This window comes from Syngnathus typhle, linkage group LG17, assembly GCF_033458585.1.
Source record: "Syngnathus typhle isolate RoL2023-S1 ecotype Sweden linkage group LG17, RoL_Styp_1.0, whole genome shotgun sequence".
NCBI classification, from domain to species: domain Eukaryota; kingdom Metazoa; phylum Chordata; class Actinopteri; order Syngnathiformes; family Syngnathidae; genus Syngnathus; species Syngnathus typhle.
This window is the reverse complement of record NC_083754.1, coordinates 570,567-593,151: the sequence shown is the minus strand read 5'-3', so window position 1 is coordinate 593,151 and position 22,585 is coordinate 570,567. Positions and strand designations below refer to the sequence as shown.

The 22,585-nt window shown below is 52.8% G+C and overlaps 3 protein-coding genes across 10 annotated transcripts; 1 reads left to right on the top strand and 2 right to left on the bottom strand.

Annotated features, from left to right (window-relative positions):
* Positions 1-6,226: 6,226 nt before the first annotated feature.
* Positions 6,227-8,554, top strand: tmem98 (transmembrane protein 98). The gene is made up of 7 exons (XM_061303564.1): positions 6,227-6,385; positions 7,139-7,306; positions 7,393-7,524; positions 7,646-7,679; positions 7,774-7,889; positions 7,967-8,026; positions 8,130-8,554. The coding sequence occupies exons 2-7, from the start codon at positions 7,173-7,175 to the stop codon at positions 8,332-8,334; spliced, it is 681 nt and encodes a 226-aa protein (XP_061159548.1). The 5' UTR covers positions 6,227-6,385; positions 7,139-7,172; the 3' UTR covers positions 8,335-8,554.
* On the bottom strand, positions 8,360-19,267 carry svilc (supervillin c). Of its 7 annotated transcripts, none has more exons than XM_061303557.1 (33): positions 19,132-19,267; positions 18,655-18,833; positions 17,360-17,636; positions 17,023-17,193; positions 16,471-16,653; positions 16,239-16,276; positions 15,792-15,853; positions 15,025-15,173; positions 14,725-14,935; positions 14,187-14,566; positions 13,994-14,093; positions 13,865-13,906; positions 13,740-13,802; positions 13,476-13,541; positions 13,357-13,408; positions 13,196-13,273; positions 13,006-13,120; positions 12,722-12,888; positions 12,535-12,633; positions 12,310-12,446; positions 12,021-12,168; positions 11,790-11,935; positions 11,534-11,709; positions 11,291-11,441; positions 10,793-11,188; positions 10,584-10,686; positions 10,291-10,513; positions 10,083-10,216; positions 9,772-9,927; positions 9,549-9,674; positions 9,303-9,415; positions 8,844-8,960; positions 8,360-8,653 (listed from the first exon to the last, which is right to left on the bottom strand). In XM_061303557.1, the coding sequence occupies exons 3-33, from the start codon at positions 17,575-17,577 to the stop codon at positions 8,615-8,617; spliced, it is 4,359 nt and encodes a 1,452-aa protein (XP_061159541.1). In that variant the 5' UTR covers positions 17,578-17,636; positions 18,655-18,833; positions 19,132-19,267; the 3' UTR covers positions 8,360-8,614. The 7 variants fall into 7 exon arrangements, with proteins under 7 accessions (XP_061159541.1, XP_061159546.1, XP_061159545.1 ...); XM_061303562.1 differs by having other exon boundaries at positions 10,291-10,510; XM_061303561.1 differs by having other exon boundaries at positions 12,722-12,885.
* A 64-nt stretch (positions 19,268-19,331) lies between these two features.
* On the bottom strand, positions 19,332-22,541 carry cdk21 (cyclin-dependent kinase 21). 2 transcript variants are annotated; one of them, XM_061303931.1, is made up of 8 exons: positions 22,228-22,541; positions 21,390-21,632; positions 21,093-21,225; positions 20,806-20,973; positions 20,616-20,725; positions 20,491-20,541; positions 20,294-20,426; positions 19,332-20,112 (listed from the first exon to the last, which is right to left on the bottom strand). In XM_061303931.1, exons 2-8 carry the CDS (start codon positions 21,623-21,625, stop codon positions 20,035-20,037), a joined length of 909 nt encoding a protein of 302 aa, XP_061159915.1. In that variant the 5' UTR covers positions 21,626-21,632; positions 22,228-22,541; the 3' UTR covers positions 19,332-20,034. The 2 variants fall into 2 exon arrangements, with proteins under 2 accessions (XP_061159915.1, XP_061159914.1); XM_061303930.1 differs by having other exon boundaries at positions 21,390-22,541.
* Between the last annotated feature and the right edge of the window lie 44 nt (positions 22,542-22,585).

Genomic DNA, 22,585 nt, shown 5'->3' with positions numbered 1-22,585 from the left:
GCGCATGGTAATTAGCATAGAAGTAGGGGCATGATTTCTCAGCATCTGCTTGGTTTGTTTTCAAATGACAAAGCTGGCTGGCTGGCTGGCTGGCTGGCTGGATGGATGTCTTCCTTCCTTGCTTCCTTGCTTCCTTGCTTCCTTGCTTCCTTGCTTCCTTGCTTCCTTCCTTCCTTCCTTCCTTCCTCCCTCCCTTCTATGGATGGAACCCACTCGACTTGACTAAATGCATGCACACATGCATCGGCAGCGAGCTGCTAAATGCAGAAAAGATAGTACGACATTAGTCACAGATACACAGACTGAGGAAGCTGTGCAGCAAAAGACCATTGATCTTTGACATGTAATCACAGTTGGCCGCTTTGGACTAATTGAATTGCCGGTGTTGCACATCATCAGGCGAGAGAGAGCGTCCGTCCGTCCGTCCGTCCGTCCGTCGTCCAGGCCCGACAGCCCAAGAGCGATTACGCCACTTCAAAGCGCCTGCCATGTAAATATGCTAAGCGGTCAGATTGGCGCTCTTCGTAATCACCACGAGGACAATGACACAAGCGAGCGAGCGCGTGTGGCTGATTGCGGGAGGAGGCTGGTGCTACATGCTAACGAGCTAATGATTGAGCAAAGCAAAATGAAGAACAGGTGCTGCATCTAAAGAAGCGCAACATTGAAAATTCACGTTTTCTATAGTCAAGAAAGCCTTAAATGGCAACATGCTAGGATGCTAACCATCACTCCAAGAGGAACCAGTTTACCTTCCGAACAATCTGAGCAGATGACACGGAAATGAACATTCGGAACATTTCTCGGTGCACATTTTGCCCATATTGGATCGGCTCGTTTTTTGGGGAAATATTTTGCTTCCGTTTGCCCAGTGTGTTAGCTGTACTGGAAAAGAGCATTGCGATGAGCTTTATAAGAGGCTCATTGGCCCCCGTTTGACGTTAAGGAAGGTGGTTTGTTCAACGGGGGGGGGCGAGGAGGCGGGGGGGGGGGGGGGGGGTGTCGTCCCCGGCAACCGGGGGGTCCATACGGGTGCGTTTGTTTGTACACTCATTACAAAGCTCTCCAGTGGCGGCATCCCCCACTGCCTCCCCCCCCACTCCAGGCGCCTTTCATCTCCATCGTCACGGGTTAGGGAGCCACAAGGGAGAGGTGGTCGGCAGGAAATTAGGTGCGTGACAAGATAAGAGGCAGCGTTCTGTCTGTATCTGTTCCCTGGCAACTGGCGGGAGGGAGGGAGGGAGGCAGCAGCTGGACTTGACTAAGAAAGAAAAAAAAACAAAAAAAAGGTAACCGCTGATACCAGTGGCGCCCGCCGCCTTTGTCTTTTTGAAATCCCGCTCAAAAAGTCTCACACGGCAGTAAGGAGAGCCAGGCCCAAGCATGTATGGATGTATGTATGGTTCCAAACTGAACAAAACACCAATTTTGCTGGTCAATATTCAGACCAATCCAGGGTGCACCCTGATGGCCCGAGATGTTATGAGACAGGCATTCACTCATCACTTCTCTCACTGGAGAAGTAAAAGAGAAGAAGGCCACGAGGGCGGGCGGGTGGGCGAGGAGTCCTTTTTAATAACAAGGTGCTGATGACAAGCCGGTTGGCCGGTGGTTGGCCGGTGGTTGGCCGGTTGGCCGGCCGAAGCCGCCAGCTAAATCAGCGTGACACGCCAAATCAGCGGGAGAAAAGTGAGCATCGGCTGATAAAGAGCATGAAGGATGTGAGACGGAAGGTGAGCAAGTAGGGCTAAAAGGACCTTCTGGTTGACTCCCAACACCATTGAGCCCAACCCCCCCGGCCTTTTGGCTTTGATGCCAACATTGATTCAGAGTGAAGTCCCGGCGGGATGTCTCGTGGGACATTGCGGCATCAATGGGCGAAAAGAAAAAAAAAACACGGTGACCTTCAAGCGCATCGCACGGTTGGTGACGGCTAAGAACGAGAACCAGACACCCAAATGTGCTTACGTGCTTCACCTAACTTGTGTCATTTATGGCATACAGATCGTGTGACGCTTGTTTCGGATCATATTAAATGCCGTTAAAAACGGTCAGTCATTTGCCGATTGCGTAACTAGGTCCGCCGGCCAAAATAAAAGCTCTGAGCTTCAACCAGTAGTGACAGTGAGATGACTGGCAGACACAAATGACTTTTGTCCGTCCGTCCGCGGAGCTAATTCTCTCTTCTAAAATTTGTCGGGGCTGGAACGGAACGGATCTTTGGACTCATCGCAGCGGCAGAGGTACGAGAAGACAAAAGGTAGTAGACCGAGGTGTCTCCACTTAGCCGCTTTAATGATGCAAGCACGGGGATTACTCGAGTGCGCACGGCCAAAGAAAACCTTGAAAGAGAACTCTCGAGATCATTTTCAGACAGCTGAGTCACCACCGACACACAGGATGAGCCAAGCGCCGCCGTCTGGATTGCGAGGAGCTGCTATTTTCGCGCGGGTTCCTGTCGTAGCGGCTGTCTCCGGGCGCTCTCAGAAACCTTTCCACCCCTTCCCCGTTTGGCTCTTTTCCTAGTTTAGCTGCCCAACCGGCTGGCCAGCCGGGCCCGGGCCGTTTGCCCCAGGCGCGGCGGCTCAAGCGGCCGTGTCTGGCTCAAAAATGCTAATAGGAAAAGGCCTCTTTTTTTTGGAGGGGGGGGGGGGTCGTCATCGGACAATTTGGGCTCCAGTTAAAGCCCAATTAGCACTTCTGCTACTTTTCACAAAGCCAACGTTCACATTCTTACCCGTGTCCTGCACTTATTCCTAAACTTTGGGTAGTTTGCAAATGGTGCTTTTCCTTTGCGTGGCTATCGGTGTTGCTGGATTTGTTAGCGATCCAGTTCAAACGGGTTCAACGGCCGGGATGTCACGGAAGCTGCCGAAGCCCAGAGACGCCGCTGCTGTGGGCCTGCCTCCCTGGAGGTTTGGGGCTCAGCTGGCGCTCAGCTAAGCGTCCCGTAGGAAGCGCCACGCCGCGCCGCGTAAGCGACACCACATTCACGGGGGAAAAAACAAAAGCAAAGCTCCCGTACGCACCTGAGCCGCTGCGCTCTCACGCTTGGATGCTCCGATGGTCACGTAAGGCTTCTAGGAAAAAGCTGCCACAGAAATCACATCTCACTTTGCTCACGCTGAAAGTAGAAGAAGAGAAAGAGGAAGAAGAGGAGTTGCTCCAGGCTTTCCACACACAAAGAAAGGGGATGGATGGATGCACTGCTGCTGGATGCTTGCGGGCTTCACGCCAACAAGCACACAAAATAAAACAAAAGACGGATGGAGATGAGCGAGACTAGGAGAACATGCTCGGGTGCGGGTCACGTCAGTCACGTGTGTGAACATTGACATTTACGATAGTGTGTCAGCTCAGATGTGTTATTTCAAATGATAAGAGTCTGTTCCATCATTATCATGTCATTAAAGTGGAGGGCATCCGTACTTTTCTTTTCTCATCTACTTCTTCCCGCTGGTGTCTTCTCACATGCTGGGAACGACATTCCCTGTAGAGCAAAGGTGGGTGCGCGTGTCACTCCATGGTTCCCCCGCACAGCCACTTGACATGCTAACGTGATGAATTTCTTCACACGGTTTGATTGTTTCTATCGCACAACATAGCCTGCAGAATGCTCTCAATCGAGGTGACAAGGAAGGATGCAAAATAACACGGGCGCAACTTCCTATTAGTGCTTGCCTGCAACGCTTGTCCCATCCATCCATCACGCCGCCAACGACAAGGAAGGCCATGCATGTGGTGGCGGCAGCAGCAGCAGCATGTTGCAGTGCTTGCTGGCTTATTAGCTTGGAAAGGTGAGGCGCTTCCATTTTCCATCCAGTTATCATTGGACGCGATTGTTCTGATCAATAGAAATTCAAACGGCTTCTTCCTTCTACCTGTTGGCTTTGCCAGATGTGGTCCACACGCACTATGTATGTGCCGAGAGTAAGCGTGGGCATCGCATGTGGAGCGCCGTTTGGTTTGAACTCTCCGCCACTCCACAGCGATAGTGGGCGAGGAGCATGGCAAAACACATGCACCCACCCGTGCACTAAACGGAGGTTCCAACATGAAATCCAAAGGTGGGCGGTGGGGGTGATTTTCGCCATAAGCGATGGTCACGCTTTTCCGCCAAGTGCTACATTGGCATTTCATCTCTAATTAACAGCGAGTGTCAATTAGCGAGCCCGTCGTGCCATTTTCGGACAGCGTGCTGTGACTTCCGCAGACGTACGTTGATCCAGGGCGATTCTCGACGGGATTTATGAGCTGCATACAAGATGCTCACACACAACGTGCATTGTCACATGTTGGAAGGCAAAGCAATTCTGAAGCTATGATTGATGGGCTTTTAGGGTGTGACGGCGGGCGGGCGGGCGGGGAAAGATCTTTCCCAAAAGAGCGAAACTCAACTTCAAAACTGGACACACCAAAGTAAAGAGTCTTGTTAACAACCCTATCAATTGTCTATTTATCTATGGTCTAAAAAAAGGACGTTATCGCTGAGAAGTTCCATGCGGAGTGCACGGCCAGGAGATGAACTCGCTTCATTGGCCGTGATTGGACGAGCGTGAGAAAAGCGCGAGCTGCAACTTTCCGCCGTCGGATCCGTCGATATCAGAGATTAGAGCGAGAATCCGAGAGGAAAGGAAAGACGATGTGGCGGCGATGTGGAGATGAAAGAGAGGGAGCCTGCTGCTGCTGCTGCTGCTGCTGCTGCTGCTGCTGCTGCTGCTAATCCTGCTTGTACTCATTTCACTCAAAGCGTGGGGAGGTAGAGTGAGTTTAGAAAAATATGAGTCCAAAAATAAAATCCTAATCCAGGTTTGTGATCCTAATTTAAAATCTTAAGGCTAACCCTGTTTTGAAAGCTTTACACAAACTCCAAATGGATATCAAAGCTTAACCACGATAACCGTAGAAGCATGAAGAAGAAGATTGGAGTACGAGCTCACGCCCGTACGGCAGCTTTCCCTAATCTCTGAGGAAGATGACAAAAGACCAGTATTGTCTTCCGCGCAAAGACCGAGGGATGGAAGAAGAGGATCTGAAACCCATAGAATAAAGCGGCGGCACAATTATTTGGACGAGAGCCCGTCTCAAGGACATTGCGCCGTCCCAGATTAAACAGGCGCACACACACACATCATCATCATCATCATCATCACGCTCCAGATGAATATATAGAATTCCCTGCTCAAACACGGATGCAGTACTTTAGAAGGCACAGTTTAAACACCCAAGCACAAGCTGCAAGTTAAAGCGACATCCCCAACTCGTGGCCCGGCATGCATATTACACCATGCTCCAACTCATTTGAGAGACTAAAACGTTGAAACGTCTCGAAGTGACCAAAGTCCAGGCGCTCTTTCATGTTGCACTGACAGCCGCCTGCCTGCGCAGCACTCAGCAAATGACATCTCGATGGCTGGCCTCTGCACTTTCCATCACACTCTCTCGCTCTCTCTCCCTCCCTCCCTCACTAGATGACAACTCCAGTGTAAAAACTGCGAAAGATAATAAGGGATACCTTAACAGAGGTGCTTTCTGCAGCCAGCCAGCCAGCCATCCATCCATCCATCCATCCATCCATCCATCCATCCATCCATCCATCCATCCATCCATCCATCCATCCATCCATCACTGCAATTGCAATGCAAAGGACTTCCAGTGAATCAATGCACACCAGCACGTCACACAAAGCGGCAAGTTCCCCCATCTGCACAATAATAGATGTGGGAGAATACTGGAACAGCAAGCAAAGTCAAAAGAAAATCACAAGACAGAAATTGTTTGGCGTCAACTAACAACGAGGATTGTTTGACTGACATTAAGCGACATATGCTTCTCACTAAAGGTGTGCTAGTGCGTTGGACTACATTATTTGACATGCGTTATTGATTTTCTTTCCTTCGATAAATCGGCCATGAATTGCATGACTTTACCTTCTGCTGCCCTTGTCTGCACTTAGTTGGGTAACCTCTCAACAAGACGTTTTGCACGTGACTGGATAGGTTACGTTCAAGTTGCGTGTGGCGTCACGGCGCACGTCATGGTCAAGAGGTTAGTATCATTTCTCCTCGCCTCAATATTGTTACTGTAAAAAAAGCAAAATGCTAGATAATATCAACGTCCAAAAAGTTTGGTTACCTCACTGCGGTTGTTGGTTAAAGTTGGTATCCGTGCGCCATCTAACGTTCAGTCTGCACACGACCCAAAACAGATGAAGGGAGCGCGCATGCCGCGCGCATGCCGCGCGCCGCGCACGCGTCCAAAAAGTTTCATAGGCCGACTCTCCTGAGGCGCGTTCACGTGTCCTCGTTGTCTGGAGACATCGGCGATGTCTCCGCCTTCGTCCTAGGTGGAACTTTGCTTTTACTTTTGACTGATGAATATGAAGGTAAGTCATATTTCTGATTTTGTACGACAAACATGTATGAGTTTACATTGTTGACAGTCGAGGTTGCAGTGCGAAAAAAGTTTTTGCAGGCTCTTTGTCTCTTCCATTGTTTTTGAAATGCACACACCCAATTGGAGCAATGCATTTGAATGGGGAAGAAAAAGTGGCAACATTGTTTTGCAAATGATTTGAATTTTAGACTTGAATTGACTTTGTTTTTCGGTAAATGACTGGCATTAGCAACAATCACAACGACTATATTGACCTCGCATTTTTCAGGTTCTGGGGTGGTGCGCAAGTTATGAATTTGTACGTTTTTAATTCCAAAAAGTGTGTTTCTTTACCAAGAGAATAATGTTTTCTTCTGAAAAGCTCTGTGTGACACGGGCCACTCAACCCCAAAAGAATCCGATTAAAGAATTACAGCATTCCTCAGCAGCGTGCTCATGGCACCAGGGGACGGACGGACGAGTTGCATCATTGTGGTGAAAAGCAAGACAACTGCACGTTGTATTGCAAAGAGATGCCATTGCGAAAAGAAACATCGCTCAACGTTGTATTGCAAAGAGATGCCATTGCGAAAAGAAACATCGCACCTTGATGACGCTTACGGCAGATAAGAAGGGATAGTAAAAAGGTTCCTCAAGCCAAAGCGTGTCACGGAGTCCCTCCCGTTTTAGAGACGCCCAAAATCATTTGGAAAAGTCCACTAAAGATGTTTTTTTTTTTCCTAACCTGATTCATACTCCACAGATGAAGTCCCATCCCTAATCTCCGACCAGTTGTGATGGAGACGGTGGTGATCGTGGCCATCGGGGTACTCGCCACCATCTTCCTGGCATCCTTGGCCGCCCTGGTGGTGGTGTGCCGCCACCGCTACTGCCACCCGCACCACCCGCTTCTGCACCACTTTGATTCCAAGTGGGCGTCAAAATCTTTCATTTGGCTTATTCATCATCAAACAAGCAAGTGATTGACGCACGCGCACTTCCCGCTCCATCCATCAGGCCTACGGTGGACCTGATCGGCGCCATGGAGACGCAGAGCGAGCTGTCAGAGCTGGAGTTGGATGACGTGGTCATCACCAACCCGCACATTGAGGCCATCCTGGAGAACGAGGACTGGATCGAGGACGCCTCGTAGGTTTTGTTTTTGCATCGGCGTGCGTGCGTGCGTGCGTGCGTGCGTCCATCCAAAAGCGGCTGAACGCTGGTCTGGTCAAACGATGGCTTTTTTAAAAACATTTGTTGGTTATTGCAGCGGATTGGTCTGTCATTGCATCGCCATCCTGAAGGTAACCGAAGAAAGCTTTTGTCTAGAGGAGTGACTGACTGACTGACTGACTGACTGACAGACAGACAGACTTTGAAGGCCATTTGCCTTTGTAGATCTGCCACACGTTGACGGAGAAACTGGTTGCCCTGACAATGGGCTCGGGGGCCAAAGTCAAAGCGCCGGCCAGCCTGGCTGACATCATCACCGTGGCCAAGCGCATCAGCCCCAGGTGACGTTTGTTTCCCTCTTGGCCACCCAGGTGATGTTTGTTTCCCTCACTGCTAACATGCTAACACTTTTGAACAGGGTGGACGACGTGGTACGATCCATGTACCCTCCTTTGGACCCCATCCTGCTGGACGCCAGGTGACAATCAAAATCAACTAGTGTGACAATGAGACTGTACCACAGTCTTGTATTGTACCTTTGAGCAACTTTGAAGCTTTTTCCCCCATCACCGCCACCGCAGGGCCACCGCTCTTCTCCTGTCGGTGAGCCACCTGGTCTTGGTCACCCGCAACGCCTGCCACATGTCGGGCAGCCTGGACTGGATCGATCAATCGCTGCACGCGGCCGAGGACCACATGGTGGTTCTGAGGGAGGCGGCGCTGGCCTCCGAACCGGAACGCGGCGGCCTCAACGGGGCCGAGGGCCAGAGGGAGCATGCCATCTAGACCGCGCTTTGGAACTCGGAATCAATTTCTACTGTATTGTATTGTTTATTAGATGATTTTTTCTTAGCGCTCAGGCACCACATGCAGTACGTAGTGTCGTGTGTGTGTGTGTGTGTGTGTAAAGTAGATGGAATAGCCTCTCATATATTTGACCTGCAATTTGTACAGTTAAAATGGTGTCTTGTTGAAAAGGTACATAAATAAAGTCGAGCTACTTTGACCATGTTTTTTTTGTCTTCATTTGGCAAACAAGTCCTTAGGTTGGTTTCAAGTCAGCTTGTTAGCAGCTGGAGTCCTCTGGCTTCAGCTCCAAAGTAGTCTGAAAGGCAGTCACAGACATTACAATGGTTCAATTCAAACAAAAGGCAGTCCCAGAGATTACACTGGCTCAATTCAAACCAAAGGCACTCCCGGAGATTGCACTGGTTCAATTCAAACCAAAGGCACTCCCAGAGATTGCACTGGTTCAATCCAAACCAAAGGGTGAGGTGAGGTGAGGTGAGGTCTACCTGCAAGTCGCGGTCCGACCGGAGGCCTTGGGCGCCCGCGCTGTCAGGTAAGGGGCTTTGTTTTGTCCTGCTCTCGGTGAGCTGGGCCAGGGCGTCCTGCACCGAGGTCAGCTTGCCCTGCGTTCAAGCCATCGACACGCGCGCACGGGGATGAGACGCTCGGGTTCAAGAAGCCATAGGTGAACAAAGAAACGGATCCGAGCGCACGCAAAACAATTGGCTAGTCGTTGCCGAAATGAAATTCCATAGTCTTCCATAATAGCGGCGTAGGAACCCTGACCTCAGACGAGTGTGGCAGGCGTGTGCGCATATAGATGAAGGCTTAAGACGAATGGCTAAATCATGCTGCGCCACCAAGGTGAGTGAACATTTGACTCCATCTCGGCGGCGCACGCATCTGGTCCGTCCCTCCGTGTGTTACATGATAATGTCGCCACGCGGCGTGGCCGTAGCGCAGACCTGTCCGAGGGCTGCCTCTTTCCTTTCCCAGCCAGGGAACACGTTAGTGAAGGTCAAAGGCTCGGAGCCCTCCAAGATGAGGTAAGCGTGTGGCGGCCGTCTCGGGTTGACTTCTGTGTCACACACACACACACACACAGACAGACAGACAGACAGACAGACAGACAGACAGACAGAGAGCAGCGGCGCAATTGAGCTCCTTCCCAAGTCACTTCTTTTGCGTGGTTTGGCCGAAGGAAGTTTTGCCTTTGCAGTATTGCAGCGCTGTCTCCATGGCGCACTTCCTTTCGCCGTGCCGCTCGTCCGCTTGATCCTCGGCCGTGCCGCGCTGCCACAGATACACTTCAAAGCGGTTGTCGAGCAGGAACAGCGCTGAGGGAGGGAGGGAGGGAGGCAGAGTGGGAGCGGTGCCGCTCGGGTCGGGTCGGATGCAAAACCATACGTGTCAAAGTGCTGATTGGGCTCTCACCGGGCGGCGCCGCCGCATACAGGTCATCCTGAACAAAAGGCATGGCCGCCGCAAGGCCCGGCGAGCGAGACGGCCCGTGCAGCTCCTGGGCTCGGAAGCTGCCGCTAGAGGCGCTCAGGTGGAAGAGGCGTGGCGTGAACTTGTATTTACCTGGATCTGGCGGGTTTGGTTGGCAAGCATTTTGAAAGGTTCCGGCAAAACTCGGCTAATACGCTAAAAACGGTGCGATGGAGCGACTTCAAGTCAAGTCCCGTTGACTTGACTTAGGCTTCACATCCTAACGACGTGAACCATGCTCTCTCTCGGCGTACTTTGTAACATGCAGTCGTAGGCCTTCCTGTCCATGCCTCCCAGCGCCGCCCAGAAGTCAGCTGGCTCTGAACCTTCCTCCACTGCCTGGATCTTCACAAGACTACTTTTACTCAGGCCCAATTCCTCCGGACACCTGAGACGCAAACGAGCACAGGTCAAATGTCTGGCGAGCCCTGACCAATTGGATGGAGAGAAAAGGAAAGTCACCCTCGAGCGAGGCACTCGGCGGCCCTCTGGGAAACGTCCCGGCAGCTGGCCAGAGCTTTACAACCGCTCCAAAGGTACAGCGCCGCCTGGTGGCCGTTGATCAGAAGCAGAGAGCCTCTGGAGCGCAAAGAGGCGCAGCAGCAGTCCACCTCCAGCAGCGAGCCCTCGTCGGGGAGCTCCCCTCGGACGGCAAACAGGCGCCACGTGCCCGCCGCTTGCTCTGCTACCAGGAGAACCAACGCGTGCAATCAATCACAAATAAGGAAGCAGCGTATCGATTGCATTTCCAGCACCTGCGTGAGAAGACCAGGTCGCTCTGCGGCCTTTATGAATGACCAGAGCTCCCTTGAAGAGTCGGAGGAAACACGCCGGCTCGTTCCCTTGGTCAACCACAACCTTCAGCACCATCCAAAGAAGCATTGAAAAAAAGACGGCGTTTCAGAATAGACCGAGCGACGATATCCAGGAGGCAAACAAAACCTGATGAGCTTGCGTCCGTCACCTGTGATTCTCCATCGTTGTCGATCCCGACGCAGAGAAAGGCCACAGTGTCCCGTCCGCTCACGTCGGAGCGACGTCCTCGCCACACGAAAAAAGCCGTGCTGTCGGCAGCACCTTCCCCGCCGGTACTGTACGTCCAGCGCACCACGTACGAGTCTCCTTGGTGAAGCTGTCCCACGTTCTCCAGGGGAACCTCGCGCTCATCAAACTCGTGGACGTGCCACACGTCCACCGCCACCGTCCTCAGTCCCGGCGTGCTCCAGCCGGAGCCCCCGCGGAGGTCCACGCCGCCGGCCAGCGTGCTCGGGGACGCTCCGGCCGCTGTCGCTTGGCCAGACGCCAGAGCTTTGGCGTCGCAGGGCTTCAAGTGGTCACACGGTGGCGGCACTGAGCACGACTGTTGTGGAAAAGAACAGCGGATAGATACTTATAAGTATAAGTATATGGTATACCATATCAATCAGCTCTGATGAATGCTCCAAAAGAAGTCGAAATGTACCATCGTCGCACCATCCCGAGTCTCCCGGATCACTTCCTCCTCGTCTCCTCCGCTTCCCGTCCGGTCCGAGAACTTGCCTTTGAACAGAGCCGTCTCGTCGTTTTCCCGCACGACGCCAAACAGAGCCCAGCTGGGACGGCCTTCGCCGATCCTGGAAAAATCAAACCAAATCAACGTGTGACCTCGGCGGGCGGGGCCGGCGGGCGGGCGGGCGGGCGGGCGCGGCGGCGCTCGCCGTCTTACAGCTGCGTCTCTGCGGCGCTTTGGGTGGGATTCATGGGGTTGACCCGGCAGTTTCTGTAGTCGTACGCCCCGAGCCACACCTGTCGGCTCAGCTGGAGCGCCACCTTGTGACGCTCGGCGGGCACGTCCTTCCCCAGCCACAGGTACACCTCGCCGCCAAAGTCAAACACCAGCATCTGGACAGACAGACACACGGGACTAAACACGAGGATATGTGGTAAGGTCATGCACATTTGGAAAGGGACAATCGTGAGACCTCGTTGGAGTCCAGCATTGAGATGGTGGGCACGGAGGCCCAGGCTTGCTCGTGGGGCACCAGTCTGTTGTCCAGCATCTTGTAAACGCAGTTGGACTCTGCAATGCCGCGCTCATAGAGCTCATCCTCCTCTGCTGCACCAGCTCCTGTTTGGAGGCAGCCACGCATGTCAGACTACTTGCTGGTTGACTGAGGACGATGTCAGAAGACAAGCCTGACTGACTGACTAACCTCTGTAGGTGGTTCTCCCTCCCAGGATGTTCCAGAAGTTTGCGGCCAGGCTGCTGTCACAGTTCAGCCCCTCCTCCAGGTGGACAACACAGGTGGCATGACATCCTAGGTCTTGGCGGCCTTGAATGGTAGATGCCAACTCGGAGGCCTGAAATCCAAAGGGCAACTCTTCAAGAATGTTCACTCCAGTCATCTCCCACTCGGGGAGCAGCCTACATCCGCTTTTCGATGTGGATACAGTTCCCGGCCAACCCAAAACAACCACTAGGCAGGTGGAACGTTGGCATACTTTGGCTTTCTCTTCACGGTTGGCCGACCGTCCGCTCCACACGATGCAGTCCTCTGCCGTGAGCAGCAGAAAACAGTCTCCGCTGTTCAAGGAGCTGGCCGACGGCGGGGCCAGGCGGACCTGGACGTGCCGCCTTCCTGTCGGCGCACGCGAGCCAGCCGGCGAGCGTCAGTTTGAAGGATGGCGACGCGATGCAGACGAGGAGCACGCGTGTGCGCTGCTGACCTTTGATGAAAAGCAGCATGGGGCTGGTGAAGGGTGGATGGCACTCCAGAGGATCCGGGGAGGAGCTGACGGAATTGGCCTCCGAGGAGTTCTTGGAATCTACGGGGGTAGACACACACTGAAATGACAAAGTTGAAAGGCAAGACATTGAAGCAAAACAGAATGGAGACGGCGCCGGCTGGCTCACTCTTCTCAATCTGGAGCAACCTCTCCTCGCCGGCAGCGCTGAGGCCCATGAAGTCCTGACTGACGTCCTCGCGGGCCGCCAGGGCTCGGAGCGGGTTTCGGGATCCCTGGGTACGCCGGGAGGGGCGCACGGAACGCCGGTGCTCTGCCACCGCAGACGTCAGCCTGCTGAGGGCGGGAGGGAGGGATGCAGGGAGGGAGGTTGGTAGGGACATCTAGTCTACAGTCTACGGACCTTGGTCCCAAAGCTGTGCACAGGTCACTGTTGGTGTATTATTTGCTCACATGGGAGTGTTGGTCTGGCAGAAGAGGTCCAGGCCTTGTCCCGTCTCTGAAGGGGCTCCACAGGGTGACCCGCTGGACAAATCACTCTCCGGTGTCACCTCGGCCTCTTTCATCGCTGAGGACAAAATAATACAGGTTTACTGTGCACAAATGAAATTGCGCCATTTTCTTTGTGCTCAGTTGCACTCACCACCAGATAAGCACGTCCAAGCTTCCGTAGATTGATTGTGACGGATGTGGCTGCTATCCAGTTGTGGACATTCAGCACCTAGCAAAGAATTCCCAAAACAGATGATCATATCCGACAATGAAGGAAAATTGCATTCAGGTAAAGTTGAAGCGTTAACTCACTCGTCTCTTGTGATTCGATCGAGCGAGGCTGCTCTTGTTTGCCTTCCTCAACCTGCAGAAAGGAAAAGAATATTTGTTAGCGTGAGAACGAGCCCAAACGTACCGTTTCAGTGTTTGACCTTCTGAGTGGGACTCTGGTTCTTTGTAGAAGAGGCCACCTCGTGTGCCTCGTAGCACTGATTGTTCTGAAATTGAAATGAAAGATTGGTTTCTCTTCAAAACGGTTCCAAAGGCAGGCAGGCAGGCAGGCAGGCAGCCACGCAGGCAGGCAGGCAGGCAGGCAGGCAGGCAGGCAGGCAGCCACGCAGGCAGGCAGGCAGGCAGCCACGCAGCCACGCAGCCACGCAGCCACGCAGGCAGGCAGCCACGCAGGCAGCCGTTACCTGGTTGAAGCACATGACATACTGAGGTGTAGTGCTGGGATAGACAGAGGCGTAGACAGGTTCCTGTGAAAAAGAAGACACATTCAAATGCCCATCCATGTATTCATTTCTTGATGAACACTCACCCAAGACTGAGGCCTCACTGCATCCGCGTGAGCACTTTCTCCCTGAAATGAACACAAGCATCCATAAAAAAAGTAATAAAAATAATTAAAAAAAAAAAAAGAGCTTCCAATTTTGGAAAACTTCCTGACCTTACTAGCGCTACCGTTGGTCATGCGGTGCGCTTGAGCATCTTCATTCACCGGAGCGACCTGAAGGCACTCGGATGAATGGGCCACTTCATTCCGGTGCCTTTCGGAACAGACGGCACATCACCCCGTAGCAGTCATGAAGAGACTTTATGGACATCCATTGTTTGAAATGAAACCAGTGAATTGTGCCCACCTGCCAGTGCGCTTCAACAGCGCAAGCACGGGCGTGCAGGCGATGGTCTCCCGCCTGGCCCGAACCCTCTGCCTCCATGGGGCGGCCGCCCGTGAGCCGCCATCCTCGCCGGGCGCGGCATCTCCGTGTGAAACGGCGCCGTCGCGCTCCGCCTCGGAAGTCCCGGCGCGCTCCGAGCGGCTCCTCTTCGGGATCCGTCTGAGCCCGGGTTCCGGGTCGCATCTCTGCGTGGCCTGATCGGCGGGCGAGGGCGCCACGTCGGCTTTGGGGCAGGAGAGGCGCAGCTCGCTGGGCTTTAGGTTGACGGACGAGGCCTGTTGCCTGTCGCATAGGTGAGAAGACAGAGACAAGGCGGGGAGCTGCACGCCACCTTTCTGCAGCTGAATACAAAGAAAGAAAGAAAGAAAGAAAGATGTGATCGATGGCTCTTATCATTCAGAGCACATGGGCTCATCATCATTCAACTGCTAGCAAATGTGCCTTGTAACGTCATCGACTGTATATCATCCATCCATACATTGCCATTCAAGCCACTTACCAGGCTGACTTCCTCCACCGTGATGGGCTGCGTGCGATATCGGGCGCCCTTCTGCCGCCGCCTCTCCGGCGCTGCGCCGTCGGAGCTCGGCCCCTCGGGCAGAGAGAGCTTGTTGAAAAGAGCAAGCTTCTCGCTCACGCTCAGCTTGCAGGTCTCGTCGTCCACTTCCGCCGGCTCCGCCTGGGGAGGGCGCGCCTCCTCCGGCGCCGGACTGCGGCCGCCCCGTGAACGCACACACCACAATAACTTTATTCTCCGAAGATCTGGTGTTGACATTTTTTCAGTAGTAACGCAGCGCACCCGACAGCCGCCACCATTTCCTCGCAGGTGATTGGCTGCGTGAGGAAGCGCTGGTCGTTGCCCCGCCGCTGCCTGCGCTCGTGGCAGACGCTTCCCGAGCGAGGCTTGAGGAACGCCGAGGCCTCGGGGGCGGCCGTCTTCTCCAGCTCCTGCGCGCAAACACATGGACGGCCCGGCCCCCGTGATTCATTTTGACCTCAAAGGATTTGTACCATTTGTGAGGGGACGCCAAACGACGGGTCCATATCGCATGGCGGTAACGCGAGCGGGGCCGTGTCGGGTTACTCCCTCGGCCCGCCTCGGCTAATAATAAGCCGGTCGACGGCAACATGGGCACGTTTTCACCTCGGTGCCTAGCCTGGACTGAAGCGCAAAAGCGGCACCATGGCTGGAATTGAGGACAACACCTGTTGTCACATTCTTCAACGCCGTGGCGCGCGCGCGCACGTCTGGACGCTAAGATGAGCAGCCGGCGCCGCGACAGCAGCCGTGAGCACATTTCAGCCCTTCAACAGAACATTTGCAAACTCCCGGCGAGATCATCATCAAACGGCAAGGCTGACTGTCTTTGAAAGAATCTTGGTCATGGCAAGTGGCTGCTTGAAAACAAAACGGACGACTTGATTGGTTCTGGTGAGCAATTGAGCACAAAGCGCCACCAAAGCGTCCTTCCTCTATGAATAAGACTGTGACGGCGCACAAATGAGCGGGGGGGGGGGGACGTTTATGAATAGCAATGAGTGTCGCCTTTCACAAAAGTGACTTACTTTAAATAAAGACATCTTGGCCGCCACACTCATCTGGGCTCTTGCGTCTGTTTTCACGTCAGCTGCAGGACATGGAAAACAAAGTTAAGTTAAGTAAGGCGGCTCACCTTCAACTGGTGTACATCCGATTGATTCAGTAAGGAATTCACGTTGGAGAAACTTAAAGCAAGCATGTTGTAAGCGCGTGGTCTTTTCAAGCCTCCAAACACGGACGGACAGACGGACGGCCGCGTCTCATGAATGTGTCCCCAGCGAGCATGGGTCTAAAAATAGAACCACTCCATTCGGAAGTGCAATTTTTTGCATTGAGCAAGAAATGAAGCAAAAGGGAAGGGCCTCTTTAAAAGCAGCCAACTTGTGAGGGAGGCGCTGTCACATTTCAGTTCTTGTGAAAAAGGTGGGGTGATGTTGACCTAACCTTTAAGGCGATCACCAAATGCCGCTTACCTTCTTCACATGTCTCCTCTTGCTCAGTCTCCAGCAGCCTACAAGAGACAACAATGTCAAGGCCGGCCAGCGAATGAGCGTAGAGCGCTCGAGCGAGCGCCACAGCGCCACAGCGCTGGAGCTGTGGCGCGCCTACCCACCACAGCCCGCCACAGCGCTGGAGCTGTGGCGCGCCTACCCGCCACAGCGCTTGCGCCTACCCGCCACAGCGCTCGAGCTGTGGCGCGCCTACCCGCCGCCGCTCTCTTCCATCTCATTGGCCGTGATGGGCTGAGTCTTGAAGCGCTCGCTGTTTTTGCGCGCGCCGCCCGGCCCGCCGGGGAAGTAACAGCGGGTGCGGCGGCGAGCCCCATCTGTCGTGGACTTCACCGTCGGGTCCAGAGACGACGCAGCCCGTGGCCCGTCTTGGGAACACCTGACACGCAAACGGACGGAGCGTTAGTCTGGAGGACACCTCACCTCGCTTTGCAATGCGGCTGGCTCCAAAAGGAATTGTAAAGGAGCCCGCCGCCGTAGGGTGCCTTCCACAGTCAATGGGCAAAAATGATGAAATATGACCTTTTGGCTGTGCGCTAAATAGCAGATAGAGTCGCTGAAAGCATAAAGGCTCACGGCTCTGACAAGCAAACTACCTATTACTTTACATTATGTCAGACCTCTTCAAAGGATGAGGAGTTTTGCAGTGTTTGTGACTTCATTCACAGCGGGAGGGACAGTCATTTTGACACTAGCGCAACGTCTGCGGCTAAGATCCAGTCAAACTATTGTCACGGCGGGCGCTTACGCTTTGTCCGCCTCAGCTCCATTTCCCGCTTGCTGCAGAAGAGCGCTCCTCAGCTGGCCCACAGACACCCGAGTGCGGAGCTGCTGCTGCTGCTGCTGCTGCTGCTGCTGCACCGCCACCGCCGCCGCCGCCGGGTGCTCCTCCCCTGCCGCTGTGTCATGGCAATCCTGCCTGCAGGACAACAACAAAAATCACTCATCTACTGTCGTGTACGTGCATGTGACTTTCTAAATCCGGTTCGCTTATTTACATGATGTTTCTAGACAGATGCAACTGAAGCTGGCGCTTTTGTGGTTCCACATGGGAGAAGATCAGAGCTTTTTCAACAGTGACTCACCCCATCAGGCAGACGGAAGTGTCCGATCCATTGGGAACACTGTGGGCCTTGCTGTTGACGTTTTGGGAAGCAATGTGTTGCGCCTGCCCGCTGCCACTGCTCCGTCGGGGGTCCAAAAAGCCCTCGGTGTGTCCTTTGTGCTCAGCCAGCTCCCGTCTCCTCTCCGCCTTGTAGCGGGCAATGCGCTCCGAGCGAGCTTCCAGGACCAGGTCCTCCATGGCGTCCAAGGATGACTCACTTTGGCTCTAAAACATGGCCATGGAGAAGTATTGGGGCCCTACAAGAGGACTAAAGCTGAACATTGACTGCATCCCACATGTAACCTCTCTCTCTTTCTCTCTCTCTCTCCCTCCTGAAAGGTGAGCCTCGGCGGTCCTAAGCTGGAATCTCCCATGGCACTGAAAGGCAACACCCGGCTATCCTCTCTAGGGTCATGACTCTGCAGGTCTTTTCCGCCAAGCCTAAAGTAACTTCATCTAGTGGCTCCTAAACAGCAGCAGCAGTAGGAGCAGGAGCAGCGTCACTCGCCGCATCCACCACCACCAGACAACACCGCTCGGAGTGTGGGAGTGAAAATCCAAACGCAGCCCTTTCTGCGTGACCCTTTCTGCGCGACCCTTTCCAGCTCATTTCTAAACGGGATACTGTGGCAAAGAAAAGGACGGGTGTCGTCACTGCGGTAAAAATGACGTTTGCAGCAGCAGCACTGCCCCACAGGGCTCGGATCTCGATGAAGTCAATAAAAGTGATCAACTATGCAATAGTTCGATACTAGCTCCCACATTCGTAACGCGCAACTTTCCTTCAAGCTGTATACTCAAACTGGGGCCGACCGACTATGTTCAGACGTAGCCAAAGCATCAGAGCAGTGTTAGTGTCATAGATGGAGCTTTCCTGTTATTTACACACAAATCAACTTGCAACATGTTACACGGCAACGCGGTCATAACACCGCAAGGGGCTTTCATGCACACTATAAATAACAGCCATCCAACACTTGTGTGTGTGTGTGTGTGTGTGTGTGTGTGTGTTTCCCCAAACTGTGGCCGTCAGCATTCCTGATATTTTAGCCGCCGTGCAGGAAGCACAATGGAACAAAAGAGGCATGAGCCGTGGACTTAACACCCTGAGCACCCGGCCGGCTAAGGCTTCTGTTTGCACCACAGTTGACAAAATATACAGAGGATAAGACTCATTCAGAAAACATTGGAGGTGGAAGGGTGACAAGAATGCCAACTGTGCTGGTCTGGTGACAACCAAAGAAGGTGGCCATGGAGCTGACACAGTCAACTCACGTCAAAGCTCAAGCGTCCGCCCGCCCGCAGTCCGTCCGTCCGTCCGTCACACACTCTGGTGCTGGTGTTTGCAGCTCGAGGCGATGAAACGTCACGTGGCGAGCTGAGGAGGAAATGTCGACATCCAAGAAGATGACCGCCTTGATTGAGAGCCGCAATGAAAGGGATTTCTGGAATCACTTGGAGAGGATCAGAACAAAATTCAGCAGGAAGCAAGCACTTCCACCAAGCTCATGGAAAGCATTAGCTTGCCTACTAGCATAAATATACACAGAGTGACAAATATGCGCACTGGCAGCACTTTTGTAGGAGCTACTTGTTGTTTTGTTTTGGATTGTGACTGTCAGATACCTGTTTTACTCCCCCTTTACTTGAAACCAGTTAAAAATCATTTCCAGATGGAGACAATATCAATCCAGATATCAAATGGAACTAAATGACATTGATTTTGTGGTTTGAAATGAAAGTGATACTTACACGCATGCTGTGGCGAGAGCAGGAAGGAGCTTGCTTAGTTCGTACTTGACGTTGACAGCTTGCTCCAAAAGTAGTCAGCCCCTCTGCAGGGAAGCTGGCTGGCAATGGGTGGCTGGCTGGCTTGGCTGGCTCGGTGGGTGGCTGAGTGGGTGGGTGGGTGGGTGGGGCATTTACACTACAGATGAGTAAACATAGAGCGACAACCCGTGCTATGTCCGGATCCATACTCCAAAGAGGGCAAAGAGTTGGCAAAACAGCAACGGAGGTCTTGGGAACTGGCGGTGTTGCCTTTAAAGACAGTCGGGATGAAAAAGTGCCAACTGACGGCTAACTGAAATGTTCCTATCAAAAAGTCGAAAGCATTTTTTTAACGAAAGGTGATGCGAGTCGATCATTGAATCAATCTTCCAATTTGGTGAATGAAAGATGCCTGCTTTTTTTCTCACTGGATACGAAAGCAATCAACACAAACGTTTCCATGGCGACGTGACATGGCGCCCGGGTGGGCAGATTTGGCCATATCTTAGTTTGTGCCTGCCCGCCAGCAATTTTGTTCTCTGTCACTTTTGCAAAGGTGCCCTTCCTCAGTCATTCTTGATCGGTGTTATTAAGACGCTTGGTTGGCAAGAAATATTTCCTTTAATCATCAATGTTTATCTGCTTGAAGGTGACAAGTCATCAAAAGGCAGTGATTAGTAACGGTTGGAAAGGCAAATACAAAAACCTGTGGTGACAGTGATCAGGGTTGGAACGCGGTCAGATTTGAACAACTAAAGAAAGCGCTGCCTTTTTACACGTAGCACGGATCAAAGCAAAAACAAAAAGTGTCCTACAAATGTTAAGGCGCTCATCATACTTTTGGCAATGTGTCACAACAACATGGAATGGAGTCAATACTTTCCCTCAGTGCTGGTTGAAGAAGGGGTGAGCGAGGGCCGCGGCGGCCGAGATGCGTCTGCTCGGCGCGAAGGTCAAACATTGCTGCGCGTGAACAAAACGGATGCTCAAGCTGGGCAAAACGCCCTCGCAATCTCATTCTTTCCCATTTACGTACTTCACAAAAATCCCATGGTTACCGCTTGGCTCCGAGGAAATGCAAGTGACCTTATTCAAACGCGGGCTTTCTTAAAGCCGTTGTGAACGTAAGCGTTTAGCAACTCACCAGAAGCAGGTCTCTCCCATAAGGGTCCATGCGGAACAGCAGGCGGGGACTGGGATTCTTGGGTCCAAAGTGGAGCGAGTAGCTGACGGGGCTGCTCTCGGGCCATTCGTCCTGGCTCGGCAAGCCGATGAACCTACGACGGTTGACGTGAGGGCATTTTTGGCTGGCGAGAATTGGATTTGGGGCGAAACACTCACTCAAAGATCATTCGCAGCTGCTGCGCCTCGCTGATTCCGTCGAAGAGCGGCCTGCCGTGCGGGACCGACGTCTCGTCAACGCGTCCTTTTCGCGTCGCGGGCGAGCGACGTGCTCGCTTACTTACTTGAGCAAGAAGAGCTCGGCGAAGACGCAGCCCGCGCTCCACACGTCCACGGATGTCATGTAAGAGGATTTGAGCAGTAGTTCCGGAGCTCGATACCACAAGGTGACAACCTGCAAAGGCAAATCAGACCCCTGGCTTTGTTTTCTTTGCCCAAAAGGGACATGGCAAAGTACGGCAAAAGCGCACGTACATTTGGCGAGAGGGCAGTGTTAAAGGTGTACAAGCGAGACATGCCAAAGTCAGCGATCTTGACCAGGCCGCAGCTGCTGACCAGGATGTTGGCCGGTTTGAGGTCGCGGTGCAGCACCATATTGACATGTAGAAAGTCCAGGCCACGCATCACCTGCAGCATCAACAACTGGACGCAGAGACATCTTCACTTTAGAACGCTTGATAGGTGCTAAAAATGGGGCTACTGTTGGAGTACAGCGCTCTCTCAGGACCAGAAGCAACATTTCACTTTGTTACGATTCTTACCCTGATGTTGTCCCGGCCGAGGCCAGACGGAGGGGCTTTGGACAAATAGGTGGACAGGTCCTGGTCGATGTACTCCAACACCAAAGTGAGGTCCAACACGTTGCCCGCCAGCGTGGCCGTCACATCTAACAACCTGCAACAACGAGAGGACGAGAGGTGACTTGGCACCCAGATGCCAAAAGATGGCAGCAAAGCAATACTTGTATTGCTCGAGCATGACAATTGCAAATGAAGTGGGGAACCAGTAGAAACCGTCAAAGTGGAGTCATTGGATCCAAACGGCTCACGTGCTCTTACTTGACGACGTTGCTATGTTGGAAGTACTTCATCCTATCCAGCAGGGCAACCTCACGGAGGATATAGGAAGGGATGCCGTTGTCGTCCGCCGACGACTGGCTGCAGAAGTGGAACTTCTTCACTGCCAGGAGTCGCCCTCCCTCGCCCACTGCCCTGGCCTTGTACACCTTGCCGAAGGAGCCCTGGCCAATCTCTGCCAGTAGCTCATAGAGCAGCGAACTTGCGCCAACCTCCATCACCTACCTTGGAGGTGAAAGAGCAGAGCAGAGCGGAGCAGAGCAGTTGGGGAAAACGCACGAGTCATTCAAATAAGAATAATAACTTGAATTGTGCCAAAAGGATGGCCAAACGTAACGATTCTTATATTTGTTAGTTCCATGGCTACATTTGGTCATACTAGGCAACTTTCCCAAAGACCTGAGAAGAAAAGGCAGCAAAGCTACTGTCTCCTGTGATGTAGTATATTCGCCAAGACGTCCGTAAATGCTATTCCAATTGTTTTGTCATGATAACCAAAAGTCATTGTTGTTTAGCCTTACCTGAGAAAGGCAATCCCGTTCATTCTTGGCTAAGTGCAAAAACCTTCTCTCGACTATACCTACCCCATTCAACATGGCGGTGACGCCAATGAGTCTGAAAATACGTCTTTATTAGAGTTCTAAGCTATTATGAAGTAAAAAAACACCCATTTTAATCAAGATTGCAAAGTACACTAAGCATGTCACGTGACGAGCTAATGAGCGTCTATACCAATTAGCGGGTTAGCCTACGCGATTTCTTTACTTGACGACAATACAGTACAGTACAGTACAGTACGTGACTTTACTATTTACTTTACCTAAAGGGATGATTTAAAAGATCTTGCTTCAGTATCGCTGACGGTCCAGACAAATGGGGCGGGCTCTCCTCCACTCCAAAAATAAGTGTGCGACTCAATTAGAAAAGCTCAAAGTTAACACCAGGCGTGCCGTGCCGTGCCGTGCCGTGCCGTGACGTGCCGTGCCGTGACGTGCGTGTTCGGGCGGGCGGTTGGCGAGCGGGCACCAATGCTAGGTGTTGTCCGTCCACCCACGTGCACATGCCCTCCGCCGCTGCCGCCGCCTATTATGTGCATTCACTTCCAGGATTCAAAATACAAAGCACACGTTCGTGTCTTCAAAAAAGCCAACCTATGCAAATGACATCCAGGATAACAG

Coding starts and splice junctions, on each gene's coding strand:
- tmem98 (XM_061303564.1), top strand. CDS start 7,173: ATGGAGACGGTGGTGATCGTGGCCATCGGGGTACTCGCCACCATCTTC. Junction 7,680..7,773: donor ATTGCATCGCCATCCTGAAG/GTAACCGAAGAA, acceptor TTGCCTTTGTAG/ATCTGCCACACGTTGACGGA. Junction 7,890..7,966: donor GCCAAGCGCATCAGCCCCAG/GTGACGTTTGTT, acceptor ACTTTTGAACAG/GGTGGACGACGTGGTACGAT.
- svilc (XM_061303557.1), bottom strand. CDS start 17,577: ATGGAGGACCTGGTCCTGGAAGCTCGCTCGGAGCGCATTGCCCGCTAC. Junction 14,094..14,186: donor CTGTTGAAGCGCACTGGCAG/GTGGGCACAATT, acceptor CTGTTCCGAAAG/GCACCGGAATGAAGTGGCCC. Junction 9,675..9,771: donor GTATGCGGCGGCGCCGCCCG/GTGAGAGCCCAA, acceptor TCCCTCCCTCAG/CGCTGTTCCTGCTCGACAAC.
- cdk21 (XM_061303930.1), bottom strand. CDS start 21,625: ATGGAGGTTGGCGCAAGTTCGCTGCTCTATGAGCTACTGGCAGAGATT. Junction 21,226..21,389: donor CAACATAGCAACGTCGTCAA/GTAAGAGCACGT, acceptor TCGTTGTTGCAG/GTTGTTAGATGTGACGGCCA. Junction 20,113..20,293: donor ATGGGAGAGACCTGCTTCTG/GTGAGTTGCTAA, acceptor GTTCACGCGCAG/CAATGTTTGACCTTCGCGCC.